This window comes from Sardina pilchardus, chromosome 2, assembly GCF_963854185.1.
Source record: "Sardina pilchardus chromosome 2, fSarPil1.1, whole genome shotgun sequence".
Lineage (NCBI taxonomy): Eukaryota > Metazoa > Chordata > Actinopteri > Clupeiformes > Clupeidae > Sardina > Sardina pilchardus.
The window spans coordinates 38166078-38187276 of record NC_084995.1 but is presented as its reverse complement, the minus strand read 5'-3'; the positions used below and the strand labels follow the sequence as shown (position 1 = coordinate 38187276).

The window sequence follows — 21199 nt, the reverse complement described above, 5'->3', positions numbered from 1 at the left end:
CTGGCGGGGGAGCTGGGGACCCTTGGTGGGGGGGCGACAGAGCAGAGAAGAGAACATCAATTAAAACACTATAAATATTTAAGAGCAGAAATACTCAATAATATTAGGGTGGGCGGGTGGGGGGGGGGGGGTGGTGGTGGTCGGGGAAGGAGTGTCAGCCCCTTCTTTTTTTCACGAGATGAAAGTTCTGGAATGATAAATGTCAGTGAGGCGCTACGCACTGCTTGGGTGGGCTGGACAATGATGGATGGAGAGGGGAACACGTGAAATATTGCATGGCTTACTTCAAACGGGATCAATCACTGTCCTCAGAGGACAAATACAAGCATAACAGACCACCTCCAACACCGGAGTGCCTGCTACTAATGCAGGATGTTGGTGCATTAAAGCATTAGAAAAAAACAACAATCGTTTTTTTGCTGTATGATATTGTGATAACTTCATGGAAAAGGCCATGTTGCGCTGTCATTCGACTAGTATTACCAGTGTCATGCTCTTAACATTTGCAGAATAACGATGTTCTTCATAAAAGAAAGAATGTATCTCGGTGGATCTCCGATATCTCCGTGCTCATTTATCTTGGCGGTGCGTAATAGAATATAATGACACGTCAGCTGTTGCGAGTGGTAATAAACCTTTGACGCGCGGCCGTGCCAGAGGTTGGAGTGCGCCGAGAATCCCGGCCATTCCTTCGCTCCCCCTCCCCTCCCTCGGCGCGGCGCGGCGGCCATGCCAGCGCGAAGACTCCTGATTGGCAGGCCGTCTTTACTCGGGTGTCATTGATCCTCCCTCCGCTCAGTTGGGGATTCAGACAGGAGGATGTCCAGATCTAATGGATTAATGGGTCTAAACCCAGACACTGTGGAACTCGCTATTGACATTGAACTCTAATCCCTCTGATAGGCCCTGACCTTGCCGTGGCCGGTCCCCAGGTTAGGCTGTTAGACAGGCGAGGTGAAGCCATCTACATTTTCTACTACAGCATTGTTACTCTTAATGGGCCCTGTTTTGCTGGCGCCTGTCAAGAACAAAGAGAGACCTATTGGACAGATCAGAGCGATACAGATCAGTGAGCGCGTGCGTGCGTGTGGAGGAGCGCTTCCTCCCTGTTTTTTATGTTTTTTTCTCTCTTTTTCTCCTTTTTCTTCCCTTCTTCTTTTTCTTTTCCGTGTTATTCCATGTTTCACCAGCGAAGAATGTGTGATGTGGTGCAGTTGTTGTGAGTCAGCTGCTCTCTGCCAGAGAATTACACAGTCTGAGTCTCGGTGTCGAACGTGTTGACTGCCAGTTGCGCATTGGCATAGTGAATTGTGAGGAGTATCATACATTTAAAAAAGAGACGGCGTTTAAGAGATTTAAAACCGATTCGACTCGGCTTTTTGGAGATTTTCGTTCTCGGGAAAAAGCCGAGTCCAGCTCATGTCAGCACGTCTGCGTGGCGTCGGGCGAAGTCTCTAGAACGGCCGGGCCCTGGCTGCGTGAGGGTCTCTCCTGCGTCGGCTTGACCGCTGCGGCTGGCCGGTCTCTCCGATGCCTGGGCCACGGCCTCTTCCATGGAAGGAGATGTGGCCGGGCCTGGGAGATCTGCGTCTCCAAACACCCTCTGCTCCGTTCCACCGCCGGTCCCAGCGGGGAACCGCGTGCTGATATTTATAGAGGGCATGTTCCACGAGCCTCCGTCGCCAAGGGAGAAGGACAATGGCGGGTGTGAGGTTACATCAGTACTTGGCCTGAGATTTTGGGGTGGGTGGATGGGTGGTGTGTGTGTGTGTGTGTGTGTTGGGGGGTCTTTTGAGGTGGTGGGGGGGTGGAGGGAGATGGAGGGAGGAGGAAAGAATCCTGGGTGGCCTTGATGAGCCCTGGATCGCCACTCCTCAAGGAATGTCACACTGCTCCGAGCCAGCGCTCTCCTTGCCTGTTTTTCCTTCTTTAGAGAAGACGCCGGGTGGAGGCGCTCGGCCCTGATCTCCCGATCCGCCGGAGCCCGTGTCAGATGGAGACACTGACGTGGAGCGCAGCAGCCCTCATTATGACGGGGATATAAATATGTCATGGCCATTTTGTGCCACGAATAATATCACTTCGGCTCGTGACTAATGACTCAGATCGTGCTCAGCTCCACATACAGACCCGCTGTCTCGTATTGACACTGCTATATTGCACTGCATTAGCCAGAGCTTTAGTGTTAGAATCTTGCCTTCTGCTGTTTCCCTTGCATTGCTTGTACATTGCAGTTACATTTCATGTTGTATACAACATATTTTTTAGTATTTACCATCTTTTTTTCACTTGTACTGTATGTATGCATGCAGCCTGTGCAGTAGCATCAGAGTTCGGGAGCAATGGCAAAGATCCGCTGTGCTTCACCCCTCTCTGGTAATGGTGTTCCTATTTGCCATGTACTGTATCTCCAGTGTGCATTGATGGCAATGCATATAATGGTATATAATAAATTGAAGTTGGCTAGCATTGGTGGCAAAATTATACAACCTGATGAAATTCCTTTTTCATTAACAGCCAAACGCTGGTCTTATCTCGTCCATGTGATGTAGGCTTCTATCAAAGCGAATGTTAATGCACAGGCGGCTCCGCCGGTTTTTCTCATATAAATCTGAAACGGCGTTTAGCAATCAGAGGGAACGTTCGCCTCGACCCCTTTCTTCTGCACTGATCGCCAAACACGGCAAACACGTATTTGGGGGGCTGCATTGTGTTTGAAAGACGAGATTGCAGATAGGAGAATATTGATGTGTGCGACCCGCGGCTGCCTGCAAGGAAGGCTAAATTATTCAGGGAAGTGTGTCACATCGAGGGTGTAACACACACCAATTTCAGCAGCGAGTGCCTCGGTCTTTCTTCCCTTTTTGTTTTCCCCCTGCACTAGCAGACTTGATATCTCGATTGAACAGCTTGAGAAAAAGCCAAGTTCTTTGGCAAATGAAGAAATCCGTTTTTCTTTTTTATAAAAAAAGAAAACAAAGCAGAATGCCTCCTTCCAGTATTAACTTTTGAAAGAGTAATAGTGATGGTGTGGTGTGGTGTGGTGTGTGGTGTGGTGTAGCGGGATGTGTAACTAATCAGATTGCAAGGAATTCCTGATGGAAGCGCAGGATGTCAAAGGGATGGGAAAACGACATGTGACTTTTATAGCCTCCACGTGACTGAGCGTGTGTGCACGGAACACACACCTGTGTGTAGCGACGAGCCTATAGATCTCATTAATAACGGCTCAGTGCCTAGATGATGTTCTCGGCGCGTCGATGATGTCGCTCCCCGACGGTTGTCATTCGCAAGCCCAGAGCCCATCATGTCTCCCCTGCGTCCACAGATCCAGACTTCGGCCCAGAGGGGGTGGCGGAGGATGCAGAGGACGGCCGTCTGAGGAAGAGGCGTCTGTCTCCGGAGCAGGGCGAGGAGGGGGAGGAGGACGACGACGAGGCCGCGCTGCACAGCTGCGACGGCTGCCGGCAGGTGTTCGAGTCACTGAGCGATCTCACCGAACACAAGATTAATCAATGCCAGCTGACAGGTAAACAACGCTCAGCCCGCCGAGCCAAGCTCGGATGCTAGCGCTTCTCTCTCTCTCTCTTTCTCTCTCTCTCTTGCTCTCTTGCTCTCTGTTTTCCATTTCTCCCTCTCTGATTTTCTTTCATTCTTTCACCCTCCATTTTCCCCTCGGCCTCTTTTGCTTTCCTCTCTTCTCTCTTTCCATTGTCCTGCCTTCCTCTCTCTCTCTCTCTCTCTCTCTCTCTCTTTCTCTCTCTCTTTGTCTTGCCTGCTTCACCTTCATTCTCTCTTCTTTATTCTCTCTCTCTCTTTTTCTCTCTCTTCTTTCCTCTGTCATCCTATCTCTCTGATACACACACACACACACCGCAGGAGCGCAATCCCATTCTAATTCATACACATGGATATCATTAAATGAGTGTTTAGCCAAAGGAACTGCTGCCACCATCACAAATTCCTACAGCATTAGCAATAAATGTACCACTTTCCACAACTGCACTTCTCCAACTTCAGCCCCCCCCCCCTCTCTCTCTCTCTCTCTCTCTTTCTCTCTCTCTCTCTTATTCTCTCTCTCTTATTCTCTCCCTTTCTCCTTCTCCCCAGTCACTGTGTATTTTGGCTACACCCGCTGTCTAGTGCGTTCGATTAGACCACACACATCACATCTCACATCCCCACAGAGAGAGGAGGAGCAGGCGAACCCGAGTGTGTGCTCGCTTGCACAAGTGCTGTAGTGGAGCACCACTGGCAGGCCGTGTCATTGGCTGGCTGATGTATGAACACGGCTAAAAATACTCTGACAAGGTGGCAGTGAGAACTAATGATGTCAGCTGAAGGCTTCCCGAATCCATGTCCTCTTTATCTTCCACCTTAACCCCACATCAAACATGGCCACCAGGACAACAAAACTTTTTTTTTTTTTATGTATATTTTATTTGTGTCATTTATAGGAAAAAGTAGCATTATTTTCTTTACACTCTAAACAAAATTTCATTTTTATAGCACCCAGCTCAGGCGAATGAATGAATCTGAATGATAGTCATCAAATGCTGACATAATTCGAGTCTTACAATGATTTTGTTCTATTATCATTAGAAACCCAACACAGGAATAGAACAAATGTGTATTTGTATTTGTAATGCTCGTGAAACAACATGTATCAAACAACGTGTGTCTGCCAGGGATTATTAATTCATTGTTTAGTTGAAAAGCTTTTCCTCATTTTATTCCACCTCTGCAGTGTCTGTGGAAGCTCGGCTCATGATTGATTCAAGGTTTTTATTAATCAGGCATAACAAAGATACAATTCAGAGCTCCAGAGGGAGTGGTCAAACGAATTTCAGTGTTGTTGAACAGCAGTTAAGAACATTGTGTATGCACGCGTGTCTGTGTGTGTGTGTGTCTGTGTGTGTGTGTGTGCGCGTGTGTGTGTGTGTGTGTGTGTGTGTGTGTGTGTGTGTGTGTGTGTGTGTGCGCGTGCGTGTGTGCGCATGTGTGCGTGTGTGTATATGTGTCCGTGTACACTCTTGTCGGTATTATGATTATTGGCTCCATGGCCCCTGCAGTCTCTTGAAGACTGAGGTACAAGACAACATTTAAGGCCTGCTTAATTTGTTTGACTCGCGTTTTAAGTGTTGCATTCGCTCTCTGATGAATTTTCCTTTGCTGTGTATTTTCTGCTAACGTGCTCGCTTCAAATTAATGTCAATCTCAGAGACAAATAACTCCTAATTACTCAAGATTTGAGAATACAGTTTGGATTGGACCCCCTGTGGATGTCAAACAGAAGCATAAAAAAAAAACAATTTGTTTTGTTTGAGAGTAAGTAGAGAGTAGTCCATTGCAGCTTGCTGTTTTTACTAGGTTCTTACATGTTGTTCTGATGTGTGAAGGAAGATAATATCTTTGTCAGTACAGCATACTATTACTTTATATAATGTTATAAATATACATCAATTTTTAAATCATTTACTTCACTATGTCCAGTACCAGAAGTCAGAATATGGATGCAACAATATTGACACAATACAACTAAAATTGTATAATTAATAACTAAATAAATGAGTCATCATCAATGAGTAAATAAATAAAGTTGTTCATTTTAATGTATTAAAATGAACATCTATTTATAAAAATTACAATAGGGAAAACAATGGCCTTGAGAAAGCATGCGGACCCCACCCAAACAGAGTGACCAAAAGAGGAAACGATGTGAGAGAGAGAGAGAGAGAGAGAAAGACAGAGAGAGAGAGAGAGAGGGAGGGAGAAAGAGATGTAAGATGTAACATGTCACCTCGATCAATGGCTGCCATCGTCTGGCCCAGCCTGCTGCAGCTTTAACACCTTTCTATGCACTTAAGCCATGACCACTGCACTGCGCTAGGGGAATCCAGGGCTATGGATCGCCCTGTGTCCCCGATGCGATCGGTGCTATTGATCGTGCTAATGCTGGACTGCGGAAGAAGAACCTGGGAGAGGGAGAGAGAAGGAGAGAGAGAGAGATAGAGAGACTGAGGGAGAGAGGAAGAGAGAGAGAAAGAGACTGAGCAATAGAGAGAGAGAGAGAGAAGCCAGAAAGAAAGTGCTGCAGGAATGTCTCCCGTGGGACCAAGTCTTCTTCGACTGGGGCAGGGCTGCAGGAATGTTCTCCTGCATCCCCCGCCCCCCAAAGACACACACACACACACACACACACACACACACACCCTCCCCATCTGCAACCCACTGCCCCTTCCTCACCACCCCCCACCTCCCAACCCCATCCACCAGGGACTCTCCAGAGGCTTGGGCAGGGCTGCTGGAATGTCTCCCCGGAGAGAGTGTCTTAGGCTGGGATAGGGTGGGAAGAATGCTCCCCTGGAGACCCAGTGGGGGCCGGGACAGGGCGGATGGAGGAATGCCTCCACCCCAGAAGCCTCTCTCCGGCTCAGGGGCAGGGTCTCAGGGGCTCTCCCCCTGGCTCCAGGACGGCTGAGGATCGGGTTTCCGTGGCGGGCTCCGCATCCTGCTGTCACGGCCTCCTCGCACCCCTGAGGGAGTCCGGGGCCGGGCTGGGGAGATGGGGGTGGGTGCGGGTGGTGGTGGTGGTGGTGGTGGTGGGAGGTTCTCTAATTCTCCTCTTCTTCCTCCTCCTCCATCCATACAAAAGCACTTTATCAACACCTCAGACCACCGATCTGACTCTTTAGCGGTGGCTCAGCTTGCTTGTTATTGAAGCACATTGAACTGGATTTCACCAGCACCTGGTGTTTTGCACACGCCATGCAACATTTGATTTCCCAGTGAAATCATGACGGTTGCACCAGTTGAAACGCACAAACGACACTCGTGAAACAGCCCACGTATGCGTGTGTGTGTGTGTGTTTTGTCGACGACGGATCGAATTCAGCTGTGAAACTCCCTTCGAGTTGAACTGCAAGGGGGGAAACATTCCTCCGTCATCCTGGGTGCCTGTGGAAAATCACGCAGTCACAGGCGGAGAGCTCTGCCTCCCCTGTCAGCTCCTCCGTCCCTCCTGCTCTCCCTCCACCCTCCCCTCCACCCCTCCCTCCTCCACCCCCGCCCCCGAGCCACACCTTTTTCTCTCTCGTCCGCCACTGAGGGAGGGGACTGGCTGCTCCCTGCGGAGCGATCTCTTGGCCAGCCTGGACGGCCGTGTTAACCCCTTGTGTGATGACCTTTTTCTAATAAGTGGATTTCTCTGTTTCCTGTTGCTGGTCAGCGAGAAAGGCAAGGCTAAATCTAAGGCTTACGCCACTCAGACAAGAAAATCAATCAAGATGGAGACGGTAACCCTGAGCAATGTCTGCACGGACGGCGTACGAGAGATGTGTTTAGTCACTGAGGCATTGTCAGCATGTACTTCTGTCTGTGTGTGTGCTCGTGGAACGGATCTTTTTGAGAAGCTAGAATTGAGTTAAAGGATGCAATCTTACATTTAGTCAATCTCTTACACGCAGCATTCAGGCTGGTTTTTATATCTTCACACCTTTTATATCGTTTTCACACGAGAACATGTACAAAGTGTTTTGATGCGTTGATCCATGTAGAGTTCAGAGAAATGTGTTTAAAAGTTATGTTGGGTACATAAAGATGTGAAAATTGTCCAATAATGTAGCGGGAAACAACAATTGGCTTCCCTTTGCCATTAGTTTACTTTTGCTTTACTTTACAATCACCCACTTCCAGCCTGATTTAGGAATTACGCACACATTTGAAGTGTTTCAGCTGTGCAGCTTCAGGTTCTTTGGTCAGCAGTATGGAAATGTCCAGTAATGCCTACATTTATAAGAGCGACTTTTGGCAGTGCCTTCCGTGTAATAACTCTGTCCAATACGTTTGCCTTTGCCAAGAGGCTTTTTATTATTTTTTTTTTCCGCCAGTGTTTTAAGGTATGATTCCAACAGCTGATTTGTGAGTGCCAAAGACAATGAGAAGCGAGCGAAGCTTCGCTGGCTACCAGTTCGGTGCGGAGACGGTAGACGGTAGAGAATTTCGACGGGCGCTCCTGATTGGTTTTGCTGTTAATCAGGAGTTCTGACACGTTTTTCGCCCGGTGTCTCGTGACACCCTGATACAGGGGGGGGGGGAGAAAGAGGCCTGGAGATAACAAGGCTTTGAAAATGGGAGAAGAGGCCGGGGGAGAGTAGTGCTTTCTGACTCGATGCAGGGCTTGAAAAGAGACCTCATGGTAGAGTGAGCGCTCAGAATTAGTCTCGAGCCTATCCAAGGTGGATGTATGAGTGTGTGTGTGTGTGTGTGTGTGTGTGTATTAGAATCACACACACACATCCTCGCACACAGACACAGAGGTGCAAACATACACCTAGGCACACAAACACAAACACACACGAGTGTGTAGATAAGCTACTGTGTGTGTGTGTGTGTGTGTGTGTGTGTGTGTGTGCGCGCGCGCACGCGCGTGTGTGTGAAGTAGCTGTGTGGCTCCTGAGTCCTCAGCGCCTCAGTCTTAGGGTCCCTGGCGTTCCCCCCTCTGCACAGCCGAGCCGGTAATGTTAACAGGAGTGTCATTAGGAATTCAAAGCAGATGCAGCCTCGCGAGGACGCCCTCTTCCTCCCTCCCTGGAGCCTCGCGCCGCACATTATGCATCGTATAAACTATTTATTGGGCTTTGTCAGACGCTCACAGCACTTTCTGCAGGAGCACAATCAGAGGGAGAACAGGGGAGCGAGCGGTTTTGTTTGGTGAGCGCATGGAACCTGGATGCCAATGCACCACACAGAGACACACACACACACACACACACACACACACACCCTTGCTCTTCTGTTGCACATATCCACAAACACGCACACACACACACACACACACACACACACACATAACAATACACATACGCAAATACACACACGCACACACAATACACACAGTGCAAATTACAAAACAAGACCAGTCAAATTCGTTTGTCTGGGTTTTTAGATACACACTGATATTTCAGTGAGTATACACACACACAAATACACACACACACACACGCACACGGAGAGACACGATACTAAGCTGTTTACTCCCACTCTGAAGCTCTTTGGTTGGAGCTGGTGTGATTCCTCGCCGGAGTGCCCGGGGCACCGTGCTGGTTTCCCCGCTTTCGCCCAGGCAGCTCGGCGCCCGTGGGCAGCCATGGCGGCGTGGAGGGGGCAGCAGGGGCCAGCCTGCCCACGCCTCCCTGCCCCCGCCGCGGCCGTGCCCCTCGCGCCCTCTGGCCCAAATGGCCTCTCCTCTCTGGGCATGCGCCATCTATCTGAGTGGAGCTCCTGGCGTGCCCACCCACACCCTCCGCTGCCTCCACAGCCATGCTGAACATCGCTATGATAATCCACCGCACTGAGTGTGTACTTCCCAGTAGATGTAGGAGGTACACGGCTATGCCTGTGTGTTATGTGTCTATGTGGAAGTGTGTTTCTGTGAGTTTTATATGTGAGATGTCACACTCGTCGTTCCTCCCCCCTCCCCTTCCTGTCTCATCTCTTTCTGTCCCTCCATTTATTTCTCTCTCTCTCTCTCCATCTCTCTCTCTCCATCTCTCTGTCACCCCTCTCTTTCTCTCTCTCTCTCTCTCTCTGTGTCTATGTGCTCGGAGGCCAAGACTTCTTCCCTGGCTCTTTGTTTCGCGTTTGCTCCCAGCCTCCTCTCGTCTCCTGACTGGCACAGGCAGAAGAATGAAGGCATTAAATGTTAATAGGACTGCGTCTGGCCAGGGCTGAATTGCGGAGCGTGTTAAGCCTGGCTCTCTCCTCCCTCCTGGCACGCGCTCGGAGAAGTACAAAACAATTGAAAGAAAAGAGAGAGAGAAAGAGGGGGGGAAAGAAGAAGAAAAGGGGGCACTTTCGCCCGACGCCTGGTAACGCGAGGCGGCTCTCGCCGAGGTTGTGCGCTCGAAGGGGAGACGCGTATGACAGCGATACCAAAGAGAAGACGATTGTTACGCAGAGGTGGTGGGGGTGGGGGTGGGGGGGGGGGGGGGGAGTCGTATCCGGAATGCTCCGCATTCATGACAGCACAACTCACTCCAGTAGCTTTGGAGAAAATGTGAGGAGAACAAGGCGTCTACTGTATAATGACAGCACAATTAATGTAACTAAATGAGGGGAAACGTACGCGAGAGACTGGCGCGTTTTGTCAATACGTACTGAATTTTTACAGCACGGAGATGGGAAAATAGAAAGAGGGGGGAAAAGACCAAAAAAAAGAAAGCTAGATAGATAGAAAGAAAAGAGAAATAAAGAAAGAAAAATGTGGATGAATAAAATGCTGTTTATTGAAATGTTCCACGGAGGAGAGGCCAGTCGTAATTTCCACACTCTCAAGGGGAGCCTGCCGCATTCGCCTCCTTATGAAAGCAGCTACGGAGAACATGATAGCGCTGTGCAGATAAGAGCTCTGCTGCGCGGCTGTTTGTGTATGCATGTAAAGTATGTATACATTTGTGTGTGTGTGTGTGTGTGTTTGGATTCGGGGGGGAGGGTGTCTGTTTCCTAGTGTGCATGATGCGTGTGTGTTTGCATTTCCGTGGCCTGCTGCCCTTGTGTTGTGTCGTGTTGTGTTGTGCTGTGTGTGAAGCCATGGCCACGCTCCTCTTTGTCCGACGCATAGAAGCCACGCAGGCCTGTTAGTGAAGATGTTAAAATGTCTCATCTGCCCCACGCACCCATGAAGGAGTCTGCACACACACACACACACACACACGCACATTAGCACGGAGGCAGAGACAGGGAGAGGAAAGACAGACAGACAGATAGACGGGCAGACAGACCGACAGACAGGAGGGCTGCATATTGTATGGGGGGGGGGGGGGGGGGGGTGTGGGGGGGGGGGGTGTGCAGGTAATTAGAGAGAGCGATGTGTTGACTGCTTCTCCTGGGTGGGGTGTGCGGTGCTGATAAGGGGTCCGCTGCTCTTATCTCGGCAGACGAGAGACACCAACCCTGCCAGGCAAATCCATCCGCCTGCCCACCCGCCCGCCCGTTCGCTCATGCCGCTGCGCTCCCGTGCCCACCTCACCCCCCCACCACCACCACCACCCACCCCCCGCCACACACACACACACCCCCCATCCCCCACCCCCACCCAACCATGCCCTGCGTTTTTATTAAGCACATCACTAATGCCAGACAGGTTGTGTGCATCGACACCGGCAAAATATTCAAAGAGGAACGAGAAAGACAGAGAGGGAAAGAGGGAGAGGGAGAGAGAGAGAGAGAGAGAGAGAGATAGAGAGAGAGAGGTAGAGAGAGAGAGAGAGAGTGCATTTCTATTTTCCTCATCTACTCCTGAAAGATGATAATGCCTTTAAACCCAGGTAACGTGCGAGAGGGCAGCAAGAGTGCACACCGGATCTCTCCTTTGTGGGCCCCCTCTCCCCCTCTCCCCCTCTCCCCCTCTCCCCCTCTCTCTCTCTCCCTCTCTCGCTCCCTCTCTCTTCCTCTCACAGGGCCTCTGCATTCAAATTATTGTCTCTCACTCTGTAACACGCTACCACTCGCTGGAATAATGATGAACCTGTTGCGGAGGCAGGAAGTTTGAGTCAGGTGATGGGTGCAGTGGCATTGTGTGTGTGTTTTTTTCCCCCACTGTTGCCGAGCAGACTTGCGCCCAGCATCGATAATTAATACATCTGGACAATTAATATTTAAGACAGGCTCACTATCATGGTTAGCATATAAAATCCCGATCAGGGGAACAGGGTATTCATGAAAAGTGCACACCCATTTGCCATGGTTTCTAATAAGCGTGAGTGTTTCTCCTGATCAAAACAGCCCAAACAGGTGTCTGCTACAACTGTTACAAATGAATGCTTGCTTTGTTGCTACAGCAAGAATTAATAAACAATCATGCAAAGTGTGAAAACATAATCAAAGGCACACACACACACCACATAATTATGAATTTGCATTAGCATATCAAATGCCAAAGAGCCTTTCATGGGTGTTGTGCTTCTTCAAGATGTTTTGTGTAAGATGCACGTGTGTGTGTGTGTGTGTGTGTGTGTGTGTGGGTGTGTGGGTGGGTGGGTGGGTGGGTGGGTGGGTGGGTGTGTGTGAGTTGAGTTGTGAGCGAGTGAGTGTGTGTGTAGGCGTGTCTGTGCTATGAGAGATATCTATGTTGTGTGAATATGTTAGCTTTTTTCACACACATAAAAACTTATGAGCGTGAAATGATTTATTATCCTGGCAATTGAATTGAGTACCTGAAAACACAGTCCATTCCACACTACTTGCAGAGAATACTTATAGGGATAGATTTCAGATACATACATAATAATTTAATTTCAATAGAAGTCATACAATAGTAAAATGATAAAATATCTATCAGGATTGTCAACGGAGACTATTAGCAAGAAAAGCTAGTCTCTTTTCTATCTTTTCACAGACTTTGTCTAATTTTCATGCCAGTAGTTCATGCCAATAGCTGTAATGAAATAGATAATAGACATATATACATGGCTCATTTTGTGAGTCGCAGGATGATCGCTGCACACAGCGTACAGCATGTAGCATGCAGTCCTCATCAGTGTTTCAGTGGTTCAGTGGTTCAGTGTTTCAGTTCATACATGGCCCCGCATCACCTTTCTGCTAAGAGCAGTTCTTGAAGGAAAGGTTGCCTGCGTCAGCCTGGAAATGTACCGCACATCTCTCCCAAAGGTTTCTCTCTCTCCATCTCTCTCTCTCTTTTCTCTCTTTTTTTCCCTCTCCCCCTTTTCCTGAGTGAGCGCTGCCAAACTGGCCACTGGTGAGGAGAGATGTGGCGGGAGAGCGCGGGCGAGAGGGAGGCGGGCGGTGGAAAGAGTGACCGGCGTGACAGCTTTATGCGTCCCCGGTGGCTCCTTCCTGCACACTCGGCCTTCAGGAAGGAGGTGGGCCAGCCGAGTGACGCTAGCCTCAGCCACAGCGGGCCCCCTGCCACACTATCACTGCCCCAGAGCCCTCACCCCCTCCCCCCCCCCACACACACACACACCTCCATCACCAACTACCCCATTTACCCCCCTGTCTCCGTTCCCGCCCCACCACCCCATCTTAGCCCAGGGGGCGTCCTACTAGCACCAGGTGCAGTGGGGGGGTGGAGTTACTGCTGGAGTAGGTGCACACTGACATGCGCATGGAAGTCAGTACACACAGTACACACTGACATACACATAGGAATACACCGCAGCGAGTATATGCGCTCCCTAAACAGACACCCACACATACTAATGCATTGCTGTCTTAGTCATTGAGAATGACAGTGTTTTAAAGCGCAGGTTAAACCTGGGGTCATATCATATTTCAGGGAAAAAAAATTGAAATGAATAAAACAGGGATGGAGGGTTGGCTCAGTATGAATACTTTAAAATTGCTAATCTTCTAAAAGCTCTAAGGCCACCCTTATCCAAATGGACCCACTGCACTCAGAACTTTTGAAATGAATATTTAGGCTATTTTTCACAAACGTCTGATCTTCTTTCGCATGTCTGATATCAACAGTGCCACTCCTGCAAGAGCCTCAAATCTGCTGGGCACGGCAATAACTCGGCACCTAAATGATAAATTAAAGCATCTGATGAAATAGTAACTTGCCATGCCTGCTTTGCCTGGGTCTGAAATAAACTCTTTTTAGCCTAATAGAACTGACGGTGGATGGCTGAATAAACAATCGTCTGTCTTTAGCAGTTTGACACATTGGTGGCGTAGGCTAAACATAAGGCTTCGTGTGATTCTTTTTTTGTTATGCTTTGCTTTGGGATGAAGTGTATGTTTGAATAAGAAAACATGCATGAGTCAATATTCTGTGGTTTGGCTAGTCGGCTATTCAGTGTTTTGGAGGATTTCATCCCTTATTTATGATGTACTGTGTGCTGGCTGAAAAACCGCCCTGCTAATACCGGCAACACACAAAAAAACCTCTGTCTGTGATTGGATTTTAATCCAATAGCATTATCATATTTATCTCCCGGTTGGTCGATTGTTATTCTTCCAGGTTGGTGGGTTGAGGATTGGCCCGTCTTACTTACAGGGCGCTTGTCTTCATTAGCATCCCGAGAAAAGCCCACGAGCGTCCACTCCCAGGCTCCGACCCACACGCACGCCTGCCCGCCCGCCCGCCCGCGCCTCATTCGACAGTCCGCGGACAGCTCCCCCGCAAGACTGCAACCTGATGGTGTTATCCAAATAATGAGGAGACTGTTTGGTTTTGACCGGGGTGGGCAGCGGATGCAAAGTCTGAGGCGCCTTATCGGAATAAAAATGGGGATGAAACAGATTCAGAAAGACAGACAGACACACAGAGAGAGAGACAGAGAGAGAGAGAGAGAGGGTGAAAAAGAGAGGGGAGTGAAAGTGGGAGAAAGAGGAAGAGTGTGTGAGTGAGTGAGGGAGTGAGCGGGCGACGTGGGGTTGGGCAGAGATGTAATTTGTTTCTCACCTCAGGCTACTGGTCTTTGAGGCCTGTAAATATGCAAGCAGAATGAGTCGTGGCATCAATATGCAAACCCTTGATGGTTACTAATCTTCACTGCAGAGGAGAGCGCTGCGGCCCCTTTTTTAAACAGCCGTGGCATGCACTGTCACTGCTATACCTGAGAGAAGGAAGGAGGGAGGGAGGGAGGGAGAGAGAGAGAGAGAGAGAGAGATAGTTAGGCCAGAGGCAGACTCATCAAGAGATGAGCTTGACAGTAGCATCCACTTTGATGCCCTTTGACACGGGATATTACATGCCTGAATCAAACTGGTGGCATAACTCACATCCGTGTAGCGTTTGGTGCAGTCGGTAATAGACCGGATTACACATTCAGGTCTTGACTTCCGTGGTCAAGAAATGAGATACTTTACTTTAGAAATATCGTGTTGCATGCAGTGACATGAGCTCATCAAAGGTTACGGGGTAACGGCTTAGGGAAAGTAGTGCAGTGCCGTGCACATCAAAATGCCAGCCATAGCCCCAATTTCAGAGTGTTTGTCCCTCTCTGGTGTGGTGTCTAAGTTTGACATCATAGGCTGCTGGTAGGTGACATGACTCACACACACAGATACAGACACACACACACACACACACATATCTGTGGCATCCTCCAAAAGCATGTCTCCCACCTCCAACATCTGATGGCAAGTAAGTTCCTGTAAGGTCCTTCGGTCCAGCCTATTGTCATGCACCCTCTGTAAGCACGGATAAAACAACCTGAGGGAGTGGTTGCGCTGGAGTCGTTAGGAATAAGCTTGGCTTACCCAGGCTGTCAGATAAACCAGGCGCCTGAGGATGGCCAGAGGTCATCTCTACCCAGGAACGCTCTGTTGATGCCCTTGGCTCTCCCGCACTCGCTCTCTCTCTCTCTCTCTCTCTCTCTCTCTCTCTCTCTCTCTCTCTCTCTCTCTCTCTCTCCACACTCATTCCTTCCTAGCACCATGCAGCTAAATGAGCTCTTTCTCTCTCTCTCTCTCTCTCTCTCTCTCTCTCTCTCTCTCTCTCTCTCTCTCTTTTACTCACTTTCAGATTTACCCACTTGAAAATACAACTTTTTTTGTACATGCTTCTTGATCGCACTCTCTCCCTTTTTGTCTGTTCTCCTATTGTCTGCGTTGTCTTCATGCATCTGCAGAGGGCTACAGTACCAAGCTAACATATCAACTTCTTTCATCTGACATTAGAGAGGAAAGGAGGGTCAACAAGGGTCGAGTGTTGCGTGCCTAAGGCTATACACAGGTATACCCGTTTAGCCGCGAGACGTTGGCCTTGAGACGGTGGGAGTTGGGGTGCCGTCTCAGAGGAAGGATAAAAATTTGCCCAAACGTGCGGTGCGAAACTTAGCCACAATCTCCGAGGCGAGAATCAACCGGAGCTTGGAGAACCCGTTCCGTCGGCACTCGATCGCTGCTCGGCGCTCAACCTTTTGCTTGTCTTTATTTTTGCACACGGACGTATCGACTCGTTTTTTGGTAGGAGTGCAGGTAAGTGCACCAAAGGCTTGAGGATGTTTACCTGGCAAGACGCCTGCTATTTTTTCGCCCGGGCGCCGGGCTCGCCCCATTGGCTGGGCCCGGCGTGTGTGTGCGGAGACGTCATTAGTGGAGGAAATGGCCCAGAGAGTGGCCAGCGCTGCCTTGCTCTCCGAGACGTGGGCTCCCCTCAGAGGCTTTGTTTCCAGGTATGTGGGTAGGAGAGAGAGAGGCAGGCCTGCGCTCCAGGGCAAATGGGCCATAAATATCCCTGCACTTCTCCGGGAAAAATGTATAGAATCTGTTATGGCACCGTCAGGTCTCTCTCTCGTACCACACTCTCGATTCTCGATTCCCTCTCTCTGTCTTGTCTGAGTGCTCCTTCCTGAGTCTTCCTCATTTAGTCATTAATAACTCACTGCACGCAGGCAGGGAAAGGCTCGTGTTTTTCCTCTTTATCATCTACAGTGGAGTTGTACTCGATGTGTCAGATGTCTGCATAGGGACATTGTACACTTTTGCAGTCACTCTAAAAGAGTCCAAATGAGTCGGGCCTGTGTACTGTTCTTGCACAGACACTGTTTCCTTGGGTACCGTGTGTGAACCCTCTCACACCTGTCCCTTCTCTGTCAGCCTTTCGACTAGAGCTTCACAATTGGTCGATTTTTAATCAAAATCACAATCTGGACTAATGCAGTTAGCTACTCGCCAAGGCTGCCATTAATCGTAAGGCTCACAGCTCTGTCCCTGTGGTTAATCTTGTCACATCTTTGATTTTTATATTCACGTCACCCTCCCTTTGTGACAGACAGTGAAACTCACCTATCAGGAGCACTGTGCTTCTCATGCACTTGGCATGCTCACCAATCAGACGCAGGGCCAACTTAAAGCCAGCAGATTTGGTATATTGAACTGAAACTTGTCAGAAAAATTGCCAAAATCTTGCAGCCATACTTTAAACTGCAGTATTCTTCTCGGGAATGTTCCTCTCTGTGCATAACTTTCCACCTCTCGTTTTCACTCACACACACACACACACACACACACACACACACACACACACACACAGAGTTGCACACCCCAATCATGTCTGCTTTTTCTCCCCACCTGTCTACCTGCCTTTTTTCACTTGTCACATGACTTGTCACCTTCCTCTGTCCTTTTTTCCACCGTGATATCTCTCAGTCTCCCTCACCTTCTTTGTCCTGATCTGTTCATTCCCTCTCCCTTTGTTTTCTCTCTATCTGTGCGTCTCTTTCTCTCTCTGTGTTTTTCTCTCCGCATCTCTCTCTCCCTCCCTCTCTCTCTCTCCTTCTCTCTCTCCTCAGTATTCTGCTCCTGCCTTGTGTGGAGTGATTTTGCCCAGACACGTCTGGCTCAGGGTAAAGTGGTGTCCCCAGAGAGAGTGCTCGGCAGCCCCCAGGTCGCCGGCACCATGAATACATTATGATCCCCATTTCCATTCTGTTGCCACGGCAGCACTTTTGGAGCCGCTGGCCAATTGAGACGTAACATTGCCGATACCCCGGCTGGAGCACGAGTTGGACGTGAAAGGTGCAATTTGATCAGATCCTGCGACTATTGATTTTTTTTCTCCCTCTCTCTCTCTCTCTTTCTCTCTTTCTTTTCCTCTTCTTTTCTTTTCTTTTTTTTCTTTTTTTCTTTCCCCTTTTTACGAGCTTGTTTGGGTTTGGCTCCTCTGCGTGTTTTTTTGTTGTCGTTTGTTACATCTTGATGCACCCATGCAGCCACTCACATCCCTTTTAGTCACCTAATACTTGTTCACTTCCTCCTCTTTTTCCATGACACCCCCCCACACCCACACCCACCCACACACACACACACACACACACATACACACACACATAACCGGGATAAATGGTCTGAGGCAGCCTGGCACTCAGTCCCTCCTCTTGGAAGCTGATGTATTTTTTTTTCTTGCCTATCCTTTCCGAGTCCACGGCTCCTTTACCTTTTTCATTGTTTCCTCTCTCTCTTCTCCTCCTCCTCCTCCTCCTCCTCCTGCTCCTCCTCTGGTTGATGTATAAAACATGGCGCCTCAGGTAGAGGATGTTGGGTTGGAATCCATGTCCCCCTAAATGGCCAGCCGTGTGCATGCGCCTAACACTTCACTGAGCAATCTGTCAACATGTCAGCAACACATGTTTTGTAAAAAGCCTCCGGTGGGAGCTTGGGGAAAAAAGGCTGCTCCTGCCAGACCAGAGAGGAAATGCAGTTTTTTTTTCTCTCTCTCTCCCTCTCCGTCTCTTTCTCTCCCTCTCCCTTCTCTCTCTCTCTCTCTCTCTCTCTCTCTCTCTCTCTCTCTCTCTCTCTCTCTCTCTCTCTCTCTCTCTCGCTCTCTCTCTCTTTCTGTCTCTCTCTTTTCCCCAGCTTTGAATGCAGTGGATTTTCTATTGCTAGTGTGCTGCTCTCCCACGAGACACCTCTCTTTCTACTGCACTTCAGAAATTTGAACTGGGGGGGGGCCCTAGGGGAGCCGGGGGTATGTGTGTGGGGGTTGATGGTAGTGGGGGGGCTTCCCGCTTTTTTCCCCCTGCTCTCTTTCTCTCTCTCTCTCCCTCCCTCCCTCTGCCCCCCCCCTCTCTCTCTCTGTCTCTCAGAGCTCCTGAAATTGTGGAGGTATATTGTGGCGGGTCCCCGAGCGGTCTTTTCTAATACCTGAGTTTCTGGAGAAGCTGGAAATTACCGGCAGGCCTCCCCGGGGACTGCTTTATCCACACCAGGAAGGAGAGCAGTGCCCGGTGGGGAGCGGGCTTAATGCATGGCTGAAATAAAAGAATTTCAGAGAGATGGGGGCCGCGGTGCTAGTGTTTTTTCCCTCTCTTCTTCACCCCTCCCTCCCTCCCACCCCCTCACTTCCCCCCTCACTCTCTCTCTCTCTACCCCTCCTCTCTTTCTCTTTCTCTCTCTCTCTCTCTCTTTCTCTCTCTCCTCATCCCCAGTAGCTTAGCCTTGCTCTCATATGTGAGTGGGGAGCCTTCACTTGAAGAGCTCTTGTTTAATAAACTTCCAGAGGAGGCTGCCCGAGCAGACAGCTAGACAAATACCCATGTGTGTTCCCTCTTGTCTGCGCTACTGCTTTTTGTTATGTTCTTGCAAATTTGATTTCTCACTATGTCTTCTCTGTCACACTCTGTCTTTCAGTCTCTCCCTCTCTCTCTCTCTTTTCTGTCTCTTCTCTCTCTTTCTATCTCTCTCTCTCTCTTGCTCTGTGTCTCTGTATTTCTCCACTGCACATCTGCTGCTGTTCATTCTGTGTTCTTCTCTTGCACTTATACTCCATCAGCCCTTTTTTCCTCCTGCTCTTTTTTTCTTTCCTGTCTTTGTCTGCGTTTTTCTTTCTTCCTGTATGCTCTCTCTTTTCCACTCTGTTTTCTCTCTCCCTTTCTTGCTCTCTTTGTCTCACCGTGTGTGTGTGTGTGTGTGTGTGTGTGTGTGTGTCCCCTCTCAGTAATATGCATTTTGTGTTGCTGCTGGTGGTTGTTGTTGTATTTTTCATCATTGTTTGGCCCTCATTGAGCTTCCTCAGAGTGAGTAGGCCAGGCCTCGGCTCCACCAAGCGTGACCCATGTCTGATCTGCGGCAGATTCCTGCCTAATCTCCCTTTCTTCACCTGTGTGTCGGAGGACCTGGGCTTGGCCCACAGCAGGTGGTGCTGCCATACATGCCATTACGGCGCCATTTGTTCCTCCGACGTCTTGGGTTGGAGATTACCATTTGTATGCCACTTATTGTGATAATGACAAATGGAGTAATACAGACGTCTCACTCGCACGACTACACCACCCCTGCGCCACAGTCACATGGCGCATTCGGCAGGATCCACTTCACAAACTCCTTTCTTTCATCATTATGATTACAATATCTGGGTTCCTCCTGTTTGAAAAAAAAGGTAGTCGTGTTTTTCAGTAGAATGAAATAGTAGGAATTTTTTTTTTTAGTCAAGAGCTGCCTGGATCCATACTGAATGAGGGTTGAAGGTTTTTCTACTACTTCTCGTGTTTGCTATATTGCACTGAGTTACACAACTCTGGCCTTTGCACTGGCTGCCCACAGTTATTTTTAATGTCCATGGATGATTTATCAAGTTTTTTTTCTTTCCATAACCTCAAAAACAACACTCGAAACGTACGAAAAAGAAAGGGAGGAAAAGTCCTTCAGCAGCTACAGCAACAGACTCTCTGTTCATAGTAAATAATTCAGCCTTTTCCTGTAAGAACCCCTGCCCTTAATAGGAATGCTGTACCTGTTGTAAGGAATAAACAAGTCGAGCACACCAGGGAGACAGAGGGGGATTTGGGCTTAGGGAGGCCGGAGAAATAAGTCTTTTTCTGCCGAAAGAAAAGCAGCACACTAGCCAGCGTTAATTAAACCCTGAAGAATAAAGGTTATCTGAGGCCTACAGAACCCATAGACCGTGTGCGCCGCGGCTGTTGCCAGTGCATTCTAATCAAGACCTCTTATTAAGCAGCGCGCGAGGAAGGGCGCTGGCGCCGGTGGTGGTGGTGGTGTGTGTTTCAAATCATTTCACACTTGTTATTGTGGAATTAAAGCGTATTAGCCACTCGGTTGTGTTAGGCTGACGTGTAATTGTTTTGATGAGCTTACGTGAGCGAGGCCACTGTTTTTACCCATCGCCCGACATGTTTGCCCACAGCATCGGCCCACCTGGACTATGCTTTACTTGACAGACGCTAGACAGTCACTACTAAGCACTGTTGTGAGAGGATTGTGTGTGCGTGCGTGTGTTTGTGATGTATGTGTGTGTGTGTGTGATGTGTGTGTGTGTGTGTCATGAGGCAATGTTCTCGATGCCTTTTGAGCTCCACACTTGGCATCTCTCCCAAGATGATCTTGCCACAGTCACATGCTTGGGGGCTCAACAGGGACGCCCGCATGCCATAGCTCATGTTTTGCTAATTACCCAGGAGGCAGTGCGGCACCTTTGCACCAAGCCTCCCCCTCCCCTTGTTGTACCTCTGCTTCCTGTCCCTGCCCCTCCTCCTGGGCCAGTCTGACACTCTAATGAAGGCTCGAATGGCAAGCAGCAAGCCGTTTTGATGTAACACAAGAGGACGACGATCATCTTGCCAGAGTAAAAAGATTATTTTTTGATGCTTTTCTTCTCCCGAAGTAGTATCAGATGTCTTCTAAGGTCTACCAGAGTCTGTCTTTATGTGAAAAAAAGTCATGCAGCCCCCCTCTCACTCTCCCAACAAATTTTTCCTTTCCTATATGACAA

At 49.1% G+C, this 21199-nt stretch overlaps 1 protein-coding gene across 5 annotated transcripts in view; it reads left to right on the top strand.

The window, feature by feature from the left end:
- LOC134073198 (zinc finger protein 521) overlaps positions 1-21199 on the top strand; it is a 109484-nt gene that overhangs the window by 15083 nt on the left and 73202 nt on the right. For all 5 annotated transcript variants that reach the window (XM_062530223.1, XM_062530231.1, XM_062530205.1 and 2 more), the window contains exon 3: positions 3329-3529. In XM_062530223.1, the coding sequence (XP_062386207.1) occupies positions 3329-3529 (201 nt within the window). The remainder of the gene's footprint in view (positions 1-3328; positions 3530-21199) is intronic.